We start from the raw sequence: 22,704 nt of genomic DNA, 5'->3' as shown, positions 1-22,704 counted from the left end.
ATCCACCAGCCGCTCCTTGGAAACCCTATGGGGGAGTTCTACTCTGTCCTATAGGGTTGCTATGGGTTGGAATCGACTTGAGGGCAACGGGTTTGGTTTTTGTTAGTTTAATCTTAGAAACGATCCCGGCCTGTGTTGGGTGACGATCCGCTTCTGTTGATTTTGGGGGGACAGAGGGTGCAGGCCCCTGCCCCCTCCTCCTCCAGAGGCCCCTGGCCTGTTAGACCCACAACCCGGCCGACCTCAGAATCTCTCCTATACCATGGGTCAAACTGAGGCACGGAGGGTGGTTAAGCCCGAGGAAAGGGTCGCCTGTCTGCGTTCTTTCGGCGAACGCTGATGGAGCACCACTGTGCTGTCCGACCCGATACAAGAACCCCTTTGGCGTGGAGCCGGCTTTACAGTCCCTCGGGGGAAATGATTGCTGCCGAGAAGGAGCGTGTCCTGAGAAGGTGACATCTGAGCAGAGGTGAGCGAAAAAGCCACAAGGCGTCTGGGGACGGTGCACCGGGCGGGGGCGCAGCCGGCGCAAAGGCCCGGAGGTGGGAGCCGCCTGACACGTCCCAGGAGGAGCGAGTTCAGTGGGGCTGGGTTAGGGCCACCGGAGACGAGGTCGGCGAAGTGACCACGGCCAGGTGGCCGGTGCAGGTTTCGGAGGCGGGGCTCGACCCCGCCCCGCTGGCCCCGCCCCCGCTGACCCCGCCCCCGGGCTCCCGCGGCCTTCGGATCTGGCCCCGCCTCCAGACGCAGGTTGCCTAGGAGACTCAGTCCCGCCGCACTCAGGCCCCGCCCCTCCACGCCTCCGCGGTCGGGGAGTTTGGCCCTGCCCCCAGATCCTGGTTGCCAAGGAGACTCGGCCCCGCCTCGAGTAGGCCCCACCCCTCCGACTGCTCCGTAGTCTCAAGACCTGGCCCCCTCCGCAGTCCCGCTTCCAGCTCGACAGTCGCCCCTAGTTTGCCCCTCGGAGGCCGCCGTCGCCCCGGACCGCCACCCGCCGCGCGTGCTGCCCGCGCCGCTCCCCAGCGCCCCGCCCCTTCCCACGCCGTGCGTGCCGTGCGTGCCGTGCGTCCCTGCGTGTGCGTGCTGCGTGAGCGTGCGCGGGCTCGTCGGCCGGCGAGGGTGCAGCAAACGGCCGGCGGCGGGCGCCGCGCGGGGGGCGGGCGGCGCGGCGAAGGCGGCGGGGGCCATGGCCGAGGCGTCGCCGCAGCCCGGACGGTACTTCTGCCACTGCTGCTTGGTCGAGATCGTCCCGCGCCTGCCGGTGAGGCCCGACCGGGGGCGGCGGCGGGCGGGCGGCGGGACCTGGCCTCTTGGGCCCGAGGCGAGGCCGCGGCCCGGGCGGGGGTCGCACGAGCTGGCCCAGACGGGGAAACTGAGTCCCGCGGGCAGCGTCGGCCCGGGGTCCCCCCGCCAAGAGCCCGAGCGGTGCGGCCGTGGACCCGGCCCTCCGGATGCGGAACGCCGAGGCCCGGGCCGGAGGCGGGCCTGCCGGGCGGCGCGTGGGCCGGGGCCCCACATCCGCGGGGGACGCCGCTCGCTCCCCGAGTCCGGCGGGCCCAGCTTTCCAGACGGAGAAACTGAGGCCCAGAGAGGCCGAGCAGCTGGCTCCGTCCGGGGCTGGCCGTGCAGGGAGAGATGGTGAGGCAGCAGCCCCGGCGAATAGCGGCCGGGCCGGTCACCGATCGCGCGTTGGCGCTGCCCGTGCCCCGCCGTCTCGTTGGGCCCATGCCCTGCTCCCCGGGAGGCCCGGGTGCTGCCTCCCCCGCACCGGGGAGCAGGTTGAGGTCAGGCTGAGGTCCCGATGGCCGGTCTTCGGGATCAGACCCCGCACCGCCCGCTTCCCTTGGGGCCCCCGCAGGCTGGGGAGATGCTGCGAGGGAAGGCTGCTGCAGGTCTTGGCGGGGTGGCCCACCCCAGTCGAGGGGTTTGCAGCTAGCTCCGGGGCATTGTGGAACCACGGCCTGCCTGCCTTCCCCCCACGCACCCCCGCAGTGGAGGTGGGGGCTGCCTTGATTTCAGAGCCGGAGCTCATGATCCTGGGGGGGGCAGCCTCGGATCAGGGAGCTGTTGGGATCTGGGTAGTCACAGGGAACGAAGCGGTGTTAGAGTCAGGGCTTGGAGGGGAAAACGGGTGGGCAAGGACCCAGAAGCGAGAAAGGGGGGGGTGTGGCTTGCAGAAGCAAGGGGCTCCCCCCTCCCCAGGAGGCAGGAAAACGAGGTGAAGTCTTGGTGCGTGCGCACAGACTTGGGGCGCTGAGACTTGCCCCACTCCCGCCCGGCCTCCGGAAGTCTTGCCAGCTTCCTGTGTGCCTGGCACTGGGTCTTTCTTGCCACTTGCCGCCCACCGGCCTGAACTGGCTCCTTCCCGGTAGGGGGCAGCCCGTCACAGCTGCTGTAAGCCTCAGGACAGGGTCCTGGCTTTGTGTGGCCACTTCCTGGCCCTATGGCCTTGGGTGGGGGGATCCTGGCTTTCCTGACGTTCACTGGGCCTGTTCCAGCACCTTTCTTGTCATCACTGGTGACAAGACAAGTGTGGTCTTTGCCCTCAGAGTTCATAGGCTGCTCAGGGAGCCAGTGTTGGACAGCCTCCGACAAATATTTGATCACAAATATCGATACATTCTGCAAGAGCAAATAAAGGGTTTGTGTGTGTCAGGGAAGGCTTCCTGGAGGAGGTGACCCCATAGCTGTGACCTCAGTGATGGGGGGGCAGGGCCTCAGGTTTCACCTGTGTGTGTTCATCAAGGTGCATCTTATCCATTCAGGCAGGATTAGCCAGGGTGACTGTCGGAATTTTCTCAAGCCAGGTGAGGAAGCCTGGCTTCACCTAGGACTGGCCCAGTCTGGGGAAGCCTAAGACCAGAGCTCACATCCCTGAAAAGGGGGTACGTGCTGTGTCTTACCAAGTCTGGGGTGACAAGGTGATGCTGGTTCTTATGAAGTACCTACTTCTTAACTGAAAAAGGAACTGGCTCCTGTCTCAGCCCTTGTGGCTCTTGGTGAGAGCCAGACTCAGGCCACCGCACTGCTTCTCAGCTGTGTGGCTTTGGGTGAGGTTCTCAGCCTCCTGGTCTCTATCCCCACCTGTGCAGCGGGGTGGCGCTCTTTGATCCACACTCGGGAGCCCGTAGGAGCCCCTAGGTGCACGAAGAGTGTAGCCAGCGCTGGGACAGGGCGGTGCCCACAAAGGCGGCGGGAAGAGCATGTGGGAGCCAGACCCCAGGGCCAAACGCAGGCCCAGACTTGATCCTTGCCAGGAGCGAGGGTGTTACAGGGCGTGCCTGTGCGAGGTGTTGTAGGTCCTGCCCCGGGGGGGGGGGGGCGTAGGTCCTGCTCAGTGGGACATCCAGGCCGCAGGTGCTAGTCTAGGTGTGTTGGGAGGGAGGGAACCTGGTGAGCATCCCCGGGGGCTCTAGTGGGCCCAGCATCAGTGGGGTGCAGGCGTCGAGCACCAGGACCCCTGCATGCTAGCACACTGCCAGTGGGGGGGCTGCCATCAGGGAATGCACCCCCCAGCTTGTCGAGGTTACACCCAAGTGGCAGGGGTGGCACCCACATGCCTCTTCTGGGGCTGGGACAGCTCGTCGGGCCTGTTGTCCCTGTGACCGTTGACAGCGCCCACCCGTCTCAGGAGGGTCCCTGAGTGGACGGTGCAGTGCTGACAGCGCCACCAGCCAGCACGTGTGAGCTGCTGCCATCGTGTGGGGCTACACACTGGACCCAGGGAGCCCCTGAGCCACCTGCCCTCCCTGTCCGCATGCCCTGGTTCTCTGTGTCAATGGCAGTCCCGTGGGGCAGCCTCGGGCGTGCAGAGGCCTCAGGTGCCAAGGGCACAGTGGAGAGCGGGGACAGACAGACGGATGGACAGGGATGTGCAGCACGGTGGCGGAGGGTGGGGACAGACAGGCAGCGTGCAGCATGGCGGTGGAGAGGGGATGGACAGATAGACAGCGTGCGGCGCGGCGGTGGAGGGTGGGATGGACAGACAGACAGCGTGCGGCGCGGCGGTGGAGAGGGGATGGACAGATAGACAGCGTGCGGCGCGGCGGTGGAGAGGGGATGGACAGATAGACAGCGTGCGGCGCGGCGGTGGAGAGGGGATGGACAGATAGACAGCGTGCGGTGCGGCGGTGGAGGGTGGGATGGACAGACAGACAGCGTGCGGCGCGGCAGTGGAGGGTGGGATGGACAGATAGACGGGCAGTGTGCGGCGCGGCGGTGGAGGGTGGGATGGACAGATAGACAGCGTGCGGCGCGGCGGTGGAGGGTGGGATGGACAGATAGACAGCGTGCGGCGCGGCGGTGGAGGGTGGGATGGACAGATAGACAGCGTGCGGCGCGGCGGTGGAGGGTGGGATGGACAGATAGACAGCGTGCGGCGCGGCGGTGGAGGGTGGGATGGACAGATAGACAGCGTGCGGCGCGGCGGTGGAGAGGGGATGGACAGATAGACAGCGTGCGGCGCGGCAGTGGAGGGTGGGATGGACAGATAGACGGGCAGTGTGCGGCGCGGCAGTGGAGGGTGGGATGGACAGATAGACAGCGTGCGGCGAGGCGGTGGAGGGTGGGATGGACAGATAGACAGCGTGCGGCGCGGCAGTGGAGGGTGGGATGGACAGATAGACAGCGTGCGGCGCGGCGGTGGAGAGGGGATGGACAGATAGCGTGCGGCGCGGCGGTGGAGGGTGGGATGGACAGATAGCGTGCGGCGCGGCGGTGGAGAGGGGATGGACAGATAGACAGCGTGCGGCGCGGCGGTGGAGGGTGGGATGGACAGATAGCGTGCGGCGCGGCGGTGGAGGGTGGGATGGACAGATAGACAGCGTGCGGCGCGGCGGTGGAGGGTGGGATGGACAGATAGACAGCGTGCGGCGCGGCGGTGGAGGGTGGGATGGACAGATAGACGGGCAGTGTGCGGCGCGGCAGTGGAGGGTGGGATGGACAGATAGACGGGCAGTGTGCGGCGCGGCAGTGGAGGGTGGGATGGACAGATAGACAGCGTGCGGCGAGGCGGTGGAGGGTGGGATGGACAGATAGACAGCGTGCGGCGCGGCGGTGGAGGGTGGGATGGACAGATAGACAGCGTGCGGCGCGGCGGTGGAGAGGGGATGGACAGATAGCGTGCGGCGCGGCGGTGGAGGGTGGGATGGACAGATAGCGTGCGGCGCGGCGGTGGAGAGGGGATGGACAGATAGACAGCGTGCGGCGCGGCGGTGGAGGGTGGGATGTACAGATAGACAGCGTGCGGCGCGGCGGTGGAGGGTGGGATGGACAGATAGACAGCGTGCGGCGCGGCGGTGGAGGGTGGGATGGACAGATAGACAGCGTGCGGCGCGGCGGTGGAGGGTGGGATGGACAGATAGACAGCGTGAGGCGCGGCGGTGGAGGGTGGGATGGACAGATAGACAGCGTGAGGCGCGGCGGTGGAGGGTGGGATGGACAGATAGACAGCGTGCGGCGCGGCGGTGGAGGGTGGGATGGACAGATAGACAGCGTGCGGCGCGGCGGTGGAGGGTGGGATGGACAGATAGACAGCGTGCGGCGCGGCGGTGGAGGGTGGGATGGACAGATAGACAGCGTGCGGCGCGGCGGTGGAGGGTGGGATGGACAGATAGACAGCGTGCGGCGCGGCGGTGGAGAGGGGATGGACAGATAGACAGCGTGCGGCGCGGCGGTGGAGGGTGGGATGGACAGATAGACGGGCAGTGTGCGGCGCGGCAGTGGAGGGTGGGATGGACAGATAGACAGCGTGCGGCGAGGCGGTGGAGGGTGGGATGGACAGATAGACAGCGTGCGGCGCGGCAGTGGAGGGTGGGATGGACAGATAGACAGCGTGCGGCGCGGCGGTGGAGAGGGGATGGACAGATAGCGTGCGGCGCGGCGGTGGAGGGTGGGATGGACAGATAGCGTGCGGCGCGGCGGTGGAGAGGGGATGGACAGATAGACAGCGTGCGGCGCGGCGGTGGAGGGTGGGATGGACAGATAGACAGCGTGCGGCGCGGCGGTGGAGGGTGGGATGGACAGATAGACAGCGTGCGGCGCGGCGGTGGAGGGTGGGATGGACAGATAGACAGCGTGCGGCGCGGCGGTGGAGGGTGGGATGGACAGATAGACAGCGTGAGGCGCGGCGGTGGAGGGTGGGATGGACAGATAGACAGCGTGAGGCGCGGCGGTGGAGGGTGGGATGGACAGATAGACAGCGTGCGGCGCGGCGGTGGAGAGGGGATGGACAGATAGACAGCGTGCGGCGCGGCGGTGGAGGGTGGGATGGACAGATAGACAGCGTGCGGCGCGGCAGTGGAGGGTGGGATGGACAGATAGACGGGCAGTGTGCGGCGCGGCGGTGGAGGGTGGGATGGACAGATAGCGTGCGGCGCGGCAGTGGAGAGTGGGATGGACAGATAGACAGCGTGCGGCGCGGCAGTGGAGAGTGGGATGGACAGATAGACAGCGTGCGGCGCGGCGGTGGAGGGTGGGATGGACATCACAGCAGGACTTCAGACTTGGTGCTGCTGAAAACCGGGAGATGAGTAGCCAGACCCCAGTGGTGTGAGGACCAGGCATGGGGACAGTAAGGCTGCGGTAGTGTGAGGACCAGGGTGAGGACAGTAAGGCCACAGTGGTGTGAGGACCAGGCGTGGGGACAGTAAGGCCACGGTGGTGTGAGGACCAGGTTTGGGGGCAGTAAGCACAGCAGCTTGGGGGTGCCCCTGCCTGCGTTCAGGACCAGAATGATCTGTGTTGGTGAGCCACGAGGAGGCCCCAGGCCTTGTATAAGGACTCTGGTCCCAGGTGTGAGCATCGGCCTGCCTATGTGTGGCCCCGCAGGACGCAAGGACATGCCTGTGGTGGCAGCCTCAGGGTCCAGGTGCTTCTTTCCCAAGGGGGACACGCACTGAGGGAGGCACCATTCTGGACTTCTGTCCCCTCGGTGAGGCCATCTCTTTCCACGGAACCACGGTCCCCTTGGTCGGACACAGGTTTCTGCCTCTGGCCGCTCTGACCACACTTCCTCTGCTCTGGAGCATGCCTGTGGACAAGGAGAATCCGCACCCTCCATGCAGAGGCCCGGCCCGCCAGGAGTCCCCGGGACTTCAGCGAGGGGCTGGGGGAGGCTCAGCACAGGGGTGGAAAGGAGGCCCAGCCTGGCGCCCTGGGGCGCGTCCAGAGGTCAGAGCCCTGGGTGTTGAGGTTGTCCTCCATTTACAGGTGGGGAGACCGAGGCGCGAGCTGGAGGTGATGTTTGAGAGAGGCCCGACTTCGCGAGGGGGCGAGCCAGGTAGCTATCTGGGGGAGGAAGGTCCTGGCAGAGGGACGGGGGTGTGGTGCCTTGAGGTGGCCTTGAGCTCCAGGGTGATACGTGTAGAGTGGCGGGTCAGAGCCAGGGGGTGGGGGGATAGCGGTGCCGAAGTGGCCCAGGGTCGGTGTGTGGTGCGTGAGGGCACAGCTGTCTTACTCGAAAGTCAGTGGTGGCTGACCGTTTTCCAGAAAGGTGAACAGCTTCAGCCGGAGGAATAGGAGGGGCAGGCGCAGCTGCGAGGGGCACGTTCTGGGGGTGAGCTTCTGAAAGGGTTCGGTCACGGCAGGCAGTCTGGCATCCCCCGTCCACAGAGCTGCCTTTTGCTCCATCCCCTGAGGCCTGGCCCACCGCATAGCAGAACGTCCCAGAGAGGGTAGGCCTCCGTTCCTAGTGGACCCACAGCCAGCCGCGTCATCGCTAGAGACTGTACCACCCCCTCCGCCGTCGATGTTTCTCCCTGTCTCCTCCCTGGCATCTCCTCTCCCTGCGCACATCCCATGCTTCCTGAGGCGTCACCCTCTTTACCTCCCGCGTTACGTGGGTAAACCGTCGAGAGTGCGCTGTCTAGTTACACTCCCTGTCTGTGTCTGCGTTTCCCTGGACACCCGTGTATGCAATAACACGGTTCTCTGGGGGTGGTCAGCCCTCTCAGCTGGTTCCAGGCGTGGGGACAGGGTTGGGGCATCAACACCATGCCATCCCCCTCTTTTCAGGTGTCGTCCTGTTAACCCCGGCTGTGGCTGAGCCACCCGTGGCTCCATTCGGGCCCCTGGGGACCCATCCGTGTGTGTGCGCGCGCATGCGTGTGAGACTATGTGTCTGTGTGTCTGTGAGTGTGCATATCTTTGTGAGAACGTGTGTCTGTGTAATAGTATCTGAGCGTACGTTTGTGTGTCTGAGCTTGTGAGTGTGTGTCTGTGTGTGTCTGAGACAGAGAGAAAGTGGCTGCAGCTGGGGGGGTCAGCACTCCAGCCTGGAAGAAGCAGCATGTTTTGAAGCTGCCAAAACGTCCCAGAGATGCTGCTGTGGGGTGTCGGCGCCAGACCCCCTGCCTGGGTGCCACGCTGGCTCTGCAGCGCCCACTCTCTGCAGGGGTGTGGCTCCTGGCACTTTTGCCACATCACCTGGTGTTGGGCGCTTCCTGCAGGCCTTGTCAGAGCCTTTATCAGCCTAGGAGGGAAGGAATGAGCTTCGCCCCCAGAATACCGATGCTCTCTGGCCCAGGGCTACACGTAAAGGGCTGGGGGTCAAGGCCCTGGGCTGGGAGTAGGGGCATGAAGACCACTGAGGTGATGGACTGCTGACGCCACTGAGGTCGCGGCTCGTGGCAGCTGCCTGCCTGGGTCCCTGCTCGGGCTGCGCGTCCTCTGGGGGCACTCCGGGTGCTCACACACTCCTCCCCCTGCAGGACTACATCTGCCCACGGTGTGAGTCGGGTTTCATTGAAGAACTCCTGGAAGAGACCAGGTGACACAGCCCTTGGGAGGTGGGGCGCCGAGGGGGGCTGTAGGCGTCTGGCTGGGTATGGGGGCGTGGCTCTGAGCACACAGTGGGCCCCTGACCCCGGGGCCAAGAGGCCGGTGCACAGGTCCTGCTGGTGGACCTTGGGCAGCCCCAGGCCCCAGTGTCCTGATCTGGTAAATAGGGTGATGACACACACCTCCTGGGGGTGCTGGGGCAAGAGGACATAGACAGGATGAGGCGCCTCACGGCAGCGCCCAGGGATGGACAGCTGAGGTCTGCGTAGACTTGGCATGTAAAGATGCTCGCTGTGCAGTTAGTGCAGCCTGGGACAACAGGTCAGAGACGTCTGAGTGTGGCTTGGCAGCCTGCACGTGCGAGGCCCAGGTTCCTAATCTCCTGGTGACCACACAGGTGATAAGGCAGCCATGGTCTACACGTCCCATTATCAGGGCCTCTGCATGCAGGGTCCAGGTTCCTAGTCTGGTGACCACAGGGTCAGGTGGTGAGGCAGCCGTAGTCTAAATGTCTGATGATTAGGGCTGGTGACTCCCCACACTGACACCCACTACCCCCACAGGAGTACGGAAAGCGGTCCTGCCCCCTCCACAGCCCCCACAGACCAGAGCAGGCAGCCGCTCGAGGTGAGTGGGGGTGTGGTACCTCACAGCTGGGGACACTGAGGCATGGCCGCCCCACACGCAGGCTAACACGTTCTCATCACTGCCTCCCTGTCTGCAGAACGTGGACCAGCACCTGTTCACGCTGCCACAGAGCTATGGGCAGTTTGCTTTCGGCATCTTTGACGACAGCTTCGAGATCCCCACGTTCACCCCTGGGGCGCAGCCTGATGACAGCCGGGACCCCGAGAGCCGGCGGGAGCGGGAGCATCCGTCCCGGCACCGCTATGGTGCCCGGCAGCCCCGCGCCCGCCTTACCGCCCGGCGCACCACCAGCCGGCACGAGGGCGTCCCGACGCTGGAAGGGTGAGCAAGGCCGGGCGGCGGGCTCTATCCGCGCTCTCTGGGCTCAGTGGGCCTTTGCTTCTACTGCTGAACAGCTAACCACTAGAACCTGCGTTGAGCTGGCGGATCCCAGCGCCGCTTGGCTTGCTAGCAGTCTGAGCTCCCCACGTCCCGTCCTGTGTCTTCCCCCTTCCGGTCGTGACCAGGCCCCTCGCTCTGTTCCAGGATCATCCAGCAGCTGGTCAATGGTATCATCACTCCTGCCACCATCCCCAACCTGGGCCTGGGCCCCTGGTGAGTAGGTGGGCACCCCTGCCCCGTGTGCCACCCCTGCATCACTTCCCATGCCCCTAGCCACACTGACCCTGGGCCTCTCTGCCCCCAGGGGCGTCCTGCACTCAAACCCCATGGACTACGCTTGGGGGGCCAATGGCCTGGATGCCATCATTACACAGGTATGGGGTGGGGTGGGGGACTGGTGGTGCTTCCCGGCCTCCCTCCAGCTGTATCTGGGTGTGGGTCATGTCGGGGTGGGCGTGGCTTGCTTTCGGTGGGTGCAACAGGGACCTGTGCTGCTCAGGGTAGAGAGCTCAGGGCCCCCAGAGTGGTCCCAGCACCCAGGGGCACAGACGACACCATGTCCTCAACCTGCAACTTGTGGTTTCCTTAACGTTTCTGAAACCGCGCTGTGTCCACACAGTCTCCTCCTTCTCGGGCATTTTAGAATTTGTTATGTGTCATAGGACCTTGTGTGGGGGAGGGTGACCTCTGACCTGGCACAGGCTGCAGGGGGAGGGCTCTGCCCTTGGGCAGGGGGCCCAAGACAGACAGTGGCCTGGGCTTTTGCAGGTGACCCCGCCTTGCATCTCAGAGCCCAGAGGGCCGAGGGCACTGGACGATGGCATCTCTGTGGTGGGGGCAGCGGAGGCCCCACGGCTGGAGCTCCCAGCGCTCTTGCCTCTTGTCTTTCAGCTCCTCAATCAGTTTGAAAACACGGGCCCCCCACCTGCAGACAAAGAGAAAATCCAGGCCCTCCCCACCGTCCCCGTCACCGAGGAGCACGTAGGTGCGCTCTGGCGGCACAGTGGTGGCGAGCAGGCGGGCGAGTGGGTGGCTTAGGGCACCACATCTGTTCCTCCTTCTCCCTCTCCTCACCTCAAGGCCACCCCGGGCTCGGCAGGGTCCCTCCTTGGCACCTTGGGTTCAGGCTGCAGAGAAGACCCTTTCTCAAGGCCTGTGGTGTCGCGGGTCCTTGAGAACCAGCTCTGCTCTGGAGTAGACAGTAGAGCTTGCTCTCAGCCACAGCCCTCACGCTACCCTCCCACAGGTTCCGGGCTTGAATGCCCTGTGTGCAAGGATGATTACGCCCTGGGCGAGAGCGTGCGCCAGCTGCCCTGCAACCATCTCTTCCACAATGACTGCATCGTGCCCTGGCTGGAGCAGGTGAGCCACCGTCTCTGTCCCTCCCCCGTCCACACCAAGCCCCGGCTGGAGCAGGTGAGCCCCTGCCCACCTAGTGCCTGCCCACCCATCTCTAATCTCCCTCTGTCCCTGCCAAGCACGACAGTTGCCCTGTCTGCCGGAAGAGCCTCACAGGACAGAACACAGCTACCAACCCCCCGGGGCTGACTGGGGTGAGCTTCTCCTCCTCCTCCTCCTCCTCCTCCTCCAGCTCGCCCAGCAACGAGAACGCAGCCAGTAACTCCTGAGTCTCGCCCCGCCTGTCCCCACCCCCCAGAGCGAGCACGGGACCCTCCCCCAGCACCAGAGGGAGGGGTCAGGGTGCTGAGACCCCCGGGGGCCCAGGAGCGCCCCATCCCTCCCAGCCCTGACACCACACGGCCACCCACGGACTTGGAGGTGCCCCGGCCGCTGGCCCCCGTGTCCTCGGTCGCTGTTCCACGGCCCAGCTGTCTGAGCGAAGGTGAAGGACCCACCCGGCCTCCGGGTGGGGTGAGGAGCTTAGCCATCCCTGCCCGGCTGGCCTTCCGGGGGGCCGCCTGCGCCCCGGTGCACCGACACGTGCCACTTCGTGGGCGCTGCCCAGCTTCCCTCCTCCTGTCTGTCTCTGACCTCGCCCTCTAAGTGTTCAACAGCGGAAAGGTTTTTATAATTTTAAATTATTACTGCTTTGAAATAAACGGACGTTTCGGCTCCTCAGCGGCCATGCATGATGTGTGGAGAGACGGGGTAGGGCTGCTCGGTGCTCTGTCCGCACAGCCCATTGGGGACTCGGGGCCTGGAGGATAAGCTGTTCCAACGGACGTTTTCTAAAGGGAAAAATGTGTATCTCGAGAGAGATTTAAAATATACCTACTTAAGAAAGAAGCAGGCGGTCTGGTGTCTTCCTTCTGTGCAGCGTCGTGAGAAGTGGGCGGCCAAGGGGGTCTGCACCTCCTGATGCCCAGCTGCCTTCCCAGGCCTTTCGAGAACCCCAAGGTCGCTGAGTGAGCAGGGGCTCCTTCCCAGCAATGTCGAGTGAGAAGGCACCAGAGCATCCCAGACGGCAAGCCCCCCGTTGTGGAAGCTGTCGGCATGGCTTCCCCCAGTGGCGTCGGCTTCCGTGGCGCTCAGGTCTCAGCCTCGTCACAGACGCGTGGTTCACCACTGCTAGTGCAGGCAGCTGGCACTTGAAACCCAGCACTACAGGGAGGTCAGGAGCCTGGTGGCCAGTGTGGTATCAGAGGTGGGCCAGAAGGCAGGCTGTGGTGCCGGGAGAACCAGGCCGAGGTACTGGCCAGAAGCCAGGCTGCAGTGCCGGGATCGAGCCCTTCCTGACTGCAGCCCTTTCTCCACTCCCCACCCCCACATTGCTGCAGTGGACCCAGTGTCTGAGTGAGTTTTTACCGTAATGTGAAGATTTTAACAATCCTGTGGTCCAAGAGTCAAGTATACAGCTGGCTGGTCAGGAGGGGCCTCCCGGGGTGGCCCGCACCCCTGGCCAGCAGACAGACCGATTTCATTCAGAGTTGAGTTTACGAACAGCCCTTTTCCTCTGTTTGTGGGTGATCTGGCTCCTGATAGTCCTAGGCCCGCATTGGACGGAGCTGGGCGACTCCTGGGCACGGCTGAGCTGGTCCTGCCAGCCGGGTGGTCTCGGGCGTTTGCTGCAGCGTGCCACCCTCCGTGCACCTGTCACATACTGGGGTCATGGCACCAAAAGGAGACTCCTTTGTGGCTTTCACGACCATGGCAGTTGTCCCCATCGGGGCTATGTCACAGAACGACAGTCTCAAAGACATCCTCATCCTAACTCCCCACACGGCTGAAGTGAAAGGTCTGGAGACGGGAGTGATCCTGGATCACCCAGGGGGCCCATGTGCTCACAGGGTCCTGATCAGAGGAAGGCAGGAGGGTCAGAGTCAGAGAGGGAGATGTGAGGACGGAAGGAGGGAGAGAGACTGGAAGATGCTCGCTGCTGGCTCTGAAGACACAGGAAGGGGCCACAGGCCAAGGAACGTGGGGCCTCCAGAAGCTGCAGAAGGCAGGAGACAGTTCTCCCCCGGAGCCTCTGGAAGGAACCACCCCGCTAACACCTTGATTCCAGCCTGTGAGACCCGTGTCGGACTCCTGGGTCCAGAACTCAGATGCTGTTCCCACCCCTGCAGCCCTCCCCAGGGCCAGGCGCCACTTTCCAATTGTTCAAACCTTTTATTCACACAGGGCTGTAAGAAAACCAGGGGTCCAGTCCCCCCCTGCCCCATATCTCGCCAGTGTTGACAGCTGTACGTTTATGACAACAGGTCTCTCCTGGGGCCTCTTGATGGCCACACCCCTCTTCTGTCCCCACTGTCCTTGTCCCTATGGTTTTTGTCATTTCCGGAAAGTTCTGTAAATGGAACCTCACAGCGTGTGACCCTTTGGAGTCGGTGTTTTCACTCTGAACAGCTGATGACGGATCCAGGTGGCTGCGGTGTTGACGCTGGGGCCTCTGGCTGCCGGCCTGTGTCCCGTGGTGTGACTGCCTGTCCTGGGTCCAGGACCACCGTGAGCTTCCCTTCTCTGGGACAATGCCTGGGCAACTGCCAGGCTGCTGGCGAGTGCACAAGAAGCTGCCCTACGTTTCCAAAGTGCCGCACCCTTTTGCACCCCCTCCCCTGGCCAAGCGTGAGTGGTCTGGTCCCCGTGTCCTCTCCAGCACCTGATGTTCTCACTGTTTCTTTATCTTAGCCTCTAACAGCCCCTAGCGGTGCTGCAGCCAGGGAAGGAGCAAGGTGGGTGCAATCGGTGGGTCTCCCCAGGGCAGGCTCACTCCACCTCAGCACTGCTGACATGGGGCCCGGATCCTTCTCTGGGTGGGGCGTCCTGTGCACTGTAAGGTGTTGAGCAGCATCCCTGGCCTCCACCCACTTGATGCCAGTAACACTCCCCCTCAGTCATGACAACCACAAATGTCCCCAGACATCACCAAGTCTCTGCTGGGGGCAGAATCACCCCAGGTCAGAACCCCTGCGTTAGGAGATTCCACTGACCCCCAAGAGACTCTGCATCCCATAACCATCTGACTGACTGACGTCCTAGGACACTGCCCACATTTAAATCCACACACTTCCTCTGGTTTACACCGTCTGACCCGTCCGGAGTTTACTCTGGTGTACACTGAGCAGGGATCAAACTCAGGTTTTTTCCCAGATAATGAACGCAGGGTCTCCCTCATCAGCACTGCTGACATGCAGACCAGGCCATTCTCTGGGATGGACCCAATAAATGCCAGTAGCGACCCCCCCACAAGTTGTGACAACCACAATGTTCCCAGACATTGCCCAGTGTCCCCTGTGGGGGAAATTGCCTGGGTGAGAGCCACAGGCCTTCATGGTGGCGAGTGTCCAGTCTCTGCAGGGGCCCTTAGCGTCCAGTGGTGGACGCTGCCAGCCCACCTCTCCTGCCCCCTGCTGTTATCTGTGTTTCAAGTGGAAGGCGGCCCTGGGAGGGGAGAAGCCATCACCTCCCACCCCAACCCTCACCAAGCCAAATGTCTGGCCTTAGCTGGAGGTCCTCATCACAGCCTCTGCAGGACCCTATGGGGTGAAGGGCACCACTGTCCCCGTTTTACAGGAGGGGAAACAGGCCCAGAGCAGTGGCATGCCTGTCCCACAGCCTCAGGGCTCCGCCCGGGGCGAGTCAGACACTGGACTGAGGGGACCCTTGGAGATGGGTGTGGGCAGGTGCAGGGCACCCCACCCACAGGTTAGGAGACATCACCCCTTCATCCCCAGAGGTGTCGACATACAGCCCTACTTGCCAGGCACCCACAAGCAGCCACTCCTGGTCAGCCTCTCCCCCATGGCCCAGGACAGCAAATGGACCGGGGATTGTTTTTATTAGTGAAAGGATTTCAGACCTAAAGCATACAAACACACACATACACATATACATAAAATCTAGCATTGCTATAACAAATTACAACCGATCTTATGACCTAACAGTCCTGCGGTCAGAAGTCCAGAATGGGTCTCAGGGAGCTGAAATCTGGGTGTCAGCTAGTTCCTTCCGAAGGCCCTAGGGGAGAATTATCTCCCGCCTTTTCCAGCTTATAGATCCCCTGCGTTCCTTGGCCTGTGGCCCCTTCCTGTGCCTTCAGAGCCAGCAGAGAACATCTTCCAGTCTCTCTATTTCCATCCTCACATCTCCTCCTCTGACTCTGACCCTCCTGCCCCCCTCAGATGAGGACCCTGTGAGCACATGGGCCACCCGTGTGATCCAGGACCCTTCACTTAATCTACCTGCTAAATTCCCTTAGCCATGTCAGGTACTATAGTCACAGGTCCTGGGGATCAGGACAGGGACATCTTTGGGGGGCGTTATCCTGCCACCCACATAGTTTGTCCCTCTGTTGGCCCTGGCCCTGCCTGTTTTGCCTGTGGCCGCTTTTCCAGTCTCATCTGCAGCCCGCCACACCCACACACTCTACCCAGCCTCCCCCCTCCTCACTGCCCTTTTCAAATGCTGTGTGTCCCCACACCAGAGCTGTGCCTGGCTGTGCCCAGCCCAAGTGCCCCTCCTCACCCAGGTCACCTCCCCCCAGCAGCTGCCCCGCTGCCCAGCGGCCTTGCAGGGCCCTTCCTCACCCCCACTCCTCTCAGACTGGGGCTCCTGGGGGCTCAGCCCCAGTGCCCAGTATACAGCAAGCACTCATTTTGCGCTTATGGAGTGCTCTCTGCCCAGCTCAGGCGACACCCGGAGTCTCCGGCCAGCCCTCTATTCCCCAGTCGGTCAACGGGCCTCTGGCGGCCTCCTGGACACCGGCCTCAAGACACCAGCACCGGCAAAAAGTGGGTGGACAGGTGGTGGCGTCGTGTCCGGGAGCCTCGCCGGGGGGCCCCGCGCCGGTCCAGCGCCAGGAACATGGGCCGGCCGCGGTGGTGCCAGCGCAGGGCCGCGTACGTGTTGTAGCCATTCTCCTCGATGCGTTCCTGGAACCCGCAGTCGCCGGTGTAGACCCGCTGCGGGGGCGGGGCGGGCGCGTGAGGCCGGCGACACCCGCTGTCCCCGGGTCCCCCCCGCTGCCCCCTTCCCCCCGCCCAGCACTCACCGACCCGTAGAGCTGGCCTCGGCGGTTCATGGCCACGTAGAAGCCTGCGTAGACGGCCTTGATGACCACGACGCCCACGCGGACGGAGCGAATCTCCAAGACGCCTGGGGTGGGGCGGGGAGGGGGAGCTCCTGAGGCCGGGTGCCCTTCTAGAGGGGTGGGGGCTCTGGAGGACAGGGCGCCCCCTCTTGCCATTCACCTGTTCACTAGCTTGCTCACTCATTCACTCGCCCACTCCTTCATTCATTCTTCACTCATTCACTCTCTCCATTCATTCAGGTAACACCTATCAAACACCTGCTGGGTGGAGGACCCACGAGGGACAATGACAGACCCATCAGGGAGCTTCCCCAAGGCCTGACTAGGTTGCTGTGGGGGGAGACATCAGGGGGACCATCCTGGGCATGTTCTGTGGACTGCAAGAGAGGCCCCTGGCAGGTCAGTGAAGTCTGTGCAATTTGCCCCACGTGGGTGCAGCATCTGAACCAGGGAGCTGGGACCCACCTCCATAATTATGCTCTAGCTGTTTCCTTCCCACTTACCCTCCCCATCCCCCCAGAAGGCTGAGGGCAGGCTGGACCTGATGGAGCTGTGGGGAGAAGCGAAGGCACATTCTGGGGCTCGGTCTAGGGGCTCCCACTGCTCAGCGACCCCTCTCCTGACTCTGGAAGTTCCTCTTGAGGTCTAGCCAAAGTCTGTCCCCTCAGACACTCCCCTCAGATCCAAGTATTGGCCTGTGCACCCCCAGCCCATGAAGGGCATCTGACAGACCTGGGGTCGCATCCCTGAACCTCCCTACTTGGCAGCTGGAGGGATTTTCCAAGATGTGAATTAGATCCTGCTCCTCCCCTGATCAAAACCCTGCTGTGGCTCCCCAGTGCCCTGGGATAAAGTGGACAGGACGCCTCTCGGCCCCTGTGGTCTGGCTGCTCATCAGCCACCATGCCCATCCTCCGTCCTCCTGTTTCTCAGACATGCCTGGCTCTTCCCCACCCCAGGGCCTTTGAACCTGCCCTTTCTTCTGCCAGGTACCCAGCTCCTCTATGCACGGCTGGCTGCTTCTCACAACACAAAACTGAAGGCGCCTTTGGGGCCTTCCAGCCCCACCTACATAGCCTTGTTTTCATTTTCTTTGGACCTTGTGGCCCGCTCTGAAATTATCATATTACTTGTTTACTTGTTTAGCTACATTTCACCTCACCCTGGGAGCCCCATGAGGGCAGGTTATCTCAGTAACCTTTTTGTCCCCTGTGCTCAGTACAGGACATAGGAGGCACCCAATTAATAACCACAGAATGAATGAGGGACAGAAGAGCCCCAGGGTCCGCCCACACGGAGCTGTCAATCACCTGTCACTCCCATTGCTGCCCACAATAGGGAAGCCAGGCCCAAGGGAGGTGGCCACTGTCCCAGGTCACCCAGCGGGGCCAGGCCTCGCCCCAAGCCCGAGGCCACCTGGCCATGCCCACCACTGACCAACCGGCCCAGCCAGTCCCTGTCATCTGCCCTTGTCGCCTGCAGCCTAATGAGGGCCTTGGGAGCCCCAGATGAAAGCAGCTGGGAAGGGCAGGGGTCATTATCTGCCCTAATGGTGGTGATTCAGGGGGCGATTAGCTTGGCCCTCTCCGCAGCTACCCCGGCCCTGGCCCTCAAAGCTGAGGGGAAACTGAGGCTGGCCCATGAGGTCACTGAGTGTCCTGGGCTCCAGTTATCCCCAACTTCCTCCTCCTTGCATCAACCTCCTCTTTCAATGTACATTCCACAAATATTCATTGAGTGCCTACTCTTTGGCAGGCAAGCTGCTGGGTACACGCCTGTTGGCAGTGATGGCGGCTCCAACTGGACGTGCTTCCACTACCACGCTTCCAGTGTGACCCTGAGCAGACCGCTCACCCCCCCCGCACCTCGATTTTTCCCATCTGCCAAATGGGGTGTCTGGGAAGAAACACAGGGGTCCCCAGTCAGGCAGGTCCTGACTTCGATTTTGCTGCATCCAGGAGTCCAGAGTTCAAATCTCAGCTCTGCTCCACCTCATTATGTGACAGGCCTGCAACAGTCTCTCCTGGAGCCTCAGTTTCCCCCTGTAAATGGGTGCAGTGTCCCCAATCTCAGAACCATTCCGCAAAGACTCTTCTTTGCAGCTGAGTCTGACCTGGAGCTGGACACTTGCTCTGCCTGCATCCTTCTCCTTAGGGTCCAATTGTCCCACCACGAGGGCTGCTCCCATATTACAGTGGAGGAAACTGAGGCTCCAGACGGAAAATTAATCGGCCAAGGCCATACAGACAGAAGAGCCTTAGGGACTCTCCCTCCGCGAAGCCCGGCTCATCCTTGTTATTACCGATGCCGCTGTTGCTGTTGTCTTCCGCAGCCTCTCTGGGGCTTCCCCACCCCCATCCAAGCCCGCCATCCTGGGCCGCCGCCTCCGGGAAGCCCTCCGGGGCGCACTCACTGTCGGGGCTGTGGCGCCAGGGGGTGCCCTGCACTCGGCCACCGGGATCCACTCGCAGGAAGAAGTGGGTGGAGGAGAAGAGGCGCCGCCAGCGCACGTCGCCCTCCAGGTGCGGATAGCTGCGCGGCCTCCGCGGCCCGCTGGGGGTCCCCGCGCCGCCGGGCGCCCGCGCCAGCAGCAGCCACGCCAGGCCCAGCCACAGGCGGCTGCGCATGGCCCCTTGCCCGCCGCGCTCCTCTGCCTCGCCCCGCTAGCCGCCCACCCTTGGCTCCCGGCGGGAGTCCGCGGCCCTGCCATTGCGCGGCCGGGGGCGGAGCGCCGGACCCCGCGGCCCGACGCGAGCTAATGAGCGCGCCCCGGAGGCGGGACCAAGGGCCCGAGGAGGCGGGGCCAGGGTGGCGACCAATGGCTCGTCGGGGGCGGGGCCCACATTCGGGGCGGGGCCAGGGTGGCGGCCAATGGCGCATCGGGGGCGGGGCCAACCTTCGGGGCGGGGCCAGGGGTGGCGGGGCTGTGGCCCCGGAGCTGGCCAATGGCGCGTCGGGGGCGGGGCCCACATTCGGGGCGGGGCCCGTTCGGAAAAACGCGCTCTGGCCCCCGAGCGTGTGTTTGTCCTGCGGGGCGGAGAGGGCAGTGAGTGTCCGTGAGTCACGCGATTGGCTCGGAGCTGGGGCTGCGGGGGCTGCGGGGGCGTGAGCGTGACAGAGGCGGGGCCAGAGACACGGAGAGAGACACAGACACAGAGAGGGAGAAACAGAGAGAGGCACAGAGACGGAGATACATACTGAGAGACAGAGATACAGAGACAGGGAGACACATACTGAGAGACAGAGATACGGAGACAGGGAGACATAGACAGGGAGACATACTGAGAGACAGAGATACAGAGACAGGGAGACACATACTGAGAGACAGAGATACGGAGACAGAGATACAGAGACAGGGAGACACATACTGAGAGACAGAGATACAGAGTCAGGGAGACATACTGAGAGACAGAGATACAGAGACAGGGAGACACATACTGAGAGACAGAGATACGGAGACAGGGAGACATAGACAGGGAGACATACTGAGAGACAGAGATACAGAGACAGGGAGACAGAGACAGGGAGACATACTGAGAGACAGAGATACGGAGACAGGGAGACACATACTGAGAGACAGAGATACGGAGACAGAGATACAGAGACAGGGAGACACATACTGAGAGACAGAGATACAGAGTCAGGGAGACATACTGAGAGACAGAGATACAGAGACAGGGAGACAGAGACAGGGAGACATAGACAGGGAGACATACTGAGAGGGAGACAGAGAGACAGAGATGGGGAGACACATACTGAAAGACAGGGAGACACATACTGAGAGAGATACAGAGACAGGGAGACACATACTGAGAGAGATACAAAGACAGGGAGACAGAAAGAGAGACAGACACACAGAGATACCAAGATACAGACAAGAGAGACAGGGAGACAGACAGAGACAGAGAGAGACACAGGGATGCAGAGTTACCAACAGAGAGAGAGAACAAGACAGAGACACAGAGAAGGACATGCTCAGAGGCCCGAGACTGAGCCCAAGCTGCTACTGTGCTGGGGTTGGGGGTGGGCATGTGGACAGATGTTGGGGCAGCTGGATGGGGTGTCGATGGGCCAATGCCGGCTGACAGCAACGCGGTGATGACCGGCACCAGCCCTGCATCTGCAGCTGCTCTACAGCCCAGGAGGGGGCAGCCCTTTGCACCCACAGCTCTTCATCGTTTGCAGCTGCACCCCAAGTCCTGTAGGAACCACCAGACAAGGCTTCGGCCCAGCGCTCACCCCAACCTGCCCCTCTCCTACTCTGGGGGCTCTGCTCCCCAAGGGTGAGCCCAGCAAGGGCTTCAGAGCCTTGGCTGAGAGGTGTCATTGACGGATGGGGAAACTGAGGCCCAAGAAGGGTAGCGACCCCAAGACCTCACACATCATTGCTCTGATCCCTGTCCCTCTGCTCCCAGCTGCCCCATCCTGGGCCCTAGGCAACGTTTTAAATAGCATCAGGGTGAAGACACAGACCTCCCGGGAGTGTAACCGGTCTGCCCTGATGCCAAGATGCCTTCCTGGTGGCTCAGGGGTTTCCCCGATGCCCTCCTCCCACACAGCAGGTCACATAGGGGTGTGGTAGATGCCCAATGATCAGGACCCCAAGGCTGAGATGGGGACACCCCTGCAGATGTGGGGCATCTGTGTGCCCCAGGCCCAGCCCTCTTCCCTGCTCTTGGAGCTGTGACACCAGTACCTGGGGGCCCCTGCACAGTCAGGTCACCTGCCCAAGCCTCACTGCCTCCCCAGTGGAATGGGCTGGAAATGGGGTGGCCGGAGGATAAAATAATCCATGTCACATGCGGAGTGCCACGTGCAACAGCTGCTGAGGAAATCTCCATCCCTCTACATTCCTCGCTTCCTGAACCCTCTGCCAGAAGGATCATCTAGGGCGCCTTGTTCAAAATGAGCTTCTTGGATCAAGTAGATGCATGAGACTATGTGGGCAGCTCCTGTCTGGAGACGAGATGAAAAGGAAGAGGGTGGCAGGCGCTGGTTGAATGGACGGGAAATATAGGGTGGAGAGGCGTGTGCTATCTCAGTGGGAGAGCAGCTGGGAGTACATAGCAAGGTGTACTGCTGTGAGAGACTGGCTTGATTTGTAAACTTTCACTTAAAGCACAATAAACAATTAAAAAAAAAGGTTAAAATGGCAAAACTTTTGTTATATATATTTTGCTGTCGTTAAGTTCCGTTGAGTCGGTTCCAGCCCACAGCAATCCTATGCACAACAGAATGAAACGCTGCCCGGTCCCGCGCCATTCTCACAATGGTTGTTATGTTTCAGCCCATTGTTGCAGCCACAGCGTCAACCCATCTCGTTGAAGGTCTTCCTCTATCAGTCATGATGCCCTTCTCCAGGGACTGGTCCCTCCTGACACCATGTCCAAAATATGTGAGGCAAAGTCTCACCGTCCTTGTCTCTAAGGAGCATTCTGGCTGTGCTTCTTCCAAGACAGATTTTCTTGGACAGATTTTGTTCTTCTGGAAGTCCTTGGTATATTCAATTTTTTCACCACAATTCAAATAAAAAAAATTCAAAGGCATCAACTATTCTTCCGTCTTCCTTATCGTCCAGCTTTAACACGCACATGAGGTGATTGAAAATACCACGGCTTGGGTCAGGTGCACCTGAGTCCTCCAAATGACGTCTTTGCTTTTCAATACTTGAAAGAGGTCTTTTGCAGCAGATTTGCCCAGTGAGGTGTGTTGTTTGATTTCTTGACTGCAGCTTCCATGGGTGTTCATCAGCAGCCATAACACTTAACCACCAAACCACCAGGATTTCCCATGTTCACTATGGATCCAAGTAAAATGAAATCCTTGACAATTTCAATTTTTCCCCCATTTATCATGATGTGGTTTATTGGTCCAGTTGTGAGGACTTTTGTTTTCTTTATCTTGAGGTGTAATCCATACTGAAGGCTGTAGTCGTTGATCTTCATCAGTAAGTGCTTCAAGTCCTCTTCACTTTCAGCAAGCAAGGTTGTGTCCTCTGCATAACGCAGGTTGTTAATGAGTCTTCCTCCAATCCTGATGCTACATTCTTCATATAGTCCAGCTTCTCAAATTATTTGCTGAACATATATATATATATATATATTTTTTTTTTACCAAAAGAGAGAGAACAACGTGATTGCATTGCAGCTCAGTATGGCAGTCAAGGAGCTGAAGCAGGCGTTAAAGACAGCTGAGTGCCTGAGGCCCCAGCGTCAGCTCATCAGGACGTTTGAACTGAGAGTTACTTCCTCACCGCTGGGATTCAGGGACCTGGCTCTAGGGAAATAATGGTCGAGGGGTGGGGGGTGTCCCGTCGCATAGTGTAGATGAGGAAACTGTGGCTTAAGGAAAGGTGAGAGAATTCAGAAGTCACGACCTCCAGCCCCGGTTCTTGGCTCTGCCAGGCT

At 61.6% G+C, this 22,704-nt stretch overlaps 2 protein-coding genes across 5 annotated transcripts; one reads left to right on the top strand and one right to left on the bottom strand.

Annotated features, from left to right (window-relative positions):
* The first annotated feature begins 1,160 nt into the window (after window positions 1–1,160).
* RNF126 (ring finger protein 126) lies at window positions 1,161–12,054 on the top strand. 4 transcript variants are annotated; one of them, XM_064280031.1, is made up of 9 exons: window positions 1,161–1,261; window positions 8,709–8,767; window positions 9,342–9,405; window positions 9,503–9,747; window positions 9,952–10,020; window positions 10,112–10,181; window positions 10,699–10,788; window positions 11,054–11,169; window positions 11,399–12,054. In XM_064280031.1, exons 1-9 carry the CDS (start codon window positions 1,187–1,189, stop codon window positions 11,433–11,435), a joined length of 825 nt encoding a protein of 274 aa, XP_064136101.1. In that variant the 5' UTR covers window positions 1,161–1,186; the 3' UTR covers window positions 11,436–12,054. The 4 variants fall into 4 exon arrangements, with proteins under 4 accessions (XP_064136101.1, XP_064136100.1, XP_064136103.1 ...); XM_064280030.1 differs by having other exon boundaries at window positions 11,286–12,054; XM_064280033.1 differs by having other exon boundaries at window positions 10,699–10,792.
* A 1,132-nt stretch (window positions 12,055–13,186) lies between these two features.
* Window positions 13,187–18,924, bottom strand: FGF22 (fibroblast growth factor 22). The gene is made up of 3 exons (XM_064280034.1): window positions 18,711–18,924; window positions 16,259–16,362; window positions 13,187–16,169 (listed from the first exon to the last, which is right to left on the bottom strand). The coding sequence occupies exons 1-3, from the start codon at window positions 18,922–18,924 to the stop codon at window positions 15,975–15,977; spliced, it is 513 nt and encodes a 170-aa protein (XP_064136104.1). The 3' UTR covers window positions 13,187–15,974.
* Between the last annotated feature and the right edge of the window lie 3,780 nt (window positions 18,925–22,704).

The sequence above is a fragment of the Loxodonta africana genome, chromosome 3, assembly GCF_030014295.1.
Source record: "Loxodonta africana isolate mLoxAfr1 chromosome 3, mLoxAfr1.hap2, whole genome shotgun sequence".
In the NCBI taxonomy this organism is placed as follows: Eukaryota; Metazoa; Chordata; class Mammalia; order Proboscidea; family Elephantidae; genus Loxodonta; species Loxodonta africana.
This window is presented reverse-complemented; position numbering and strand designations above follow the sequence as displayed.

Bases quoted from the DNA above. Each gene is read 5' to 3' on its own strand.
- RNF126 (XM_064280029.1), top strand. From the start codon at position 1,187: ATGGCCGAGGCGTCGCCGCAGCCCGGACGGTACTTCTGCCACTGCTGC. The intron at 1,262-8,708 runs GTGAGGCCCGAC...CTCCCCCTGCAG, and splicing joins AGATCGTCCCGCGCCTGCCG to GACTACATCTGCCCACGGTG. The intron at 11,170-11,285 runs GTGAGCCACCGT...GTCCCTGCCAAG, and splicing joins TCGTGCCCTGGCTGGAGCAG to CACGACAGTTGCCCTGTCTG.
- FGF22 (XM_064280034.1), bottom strand. From the start codon at position 18,924: ATGCGCAGCCGCCTGTGGCTGGGCCTGGCGTGGCTGCTGCTGGCGCGG. The intron at 16,363-18,710 runs GTGAGTGCGCCC...GCCCCACCCCAG, and splicing joins CTGGCGCCACAGCCCCGACA to GCGTCTTGGAGATTCGCTCC. The intron at 16,170-16,258 runs GTGAGTGCTGGG...CCGCCCCCGCAG, and splicing joins GAGGCCAGCTCTACGGGTCG to CGGGTCTACACCGGCGACTG.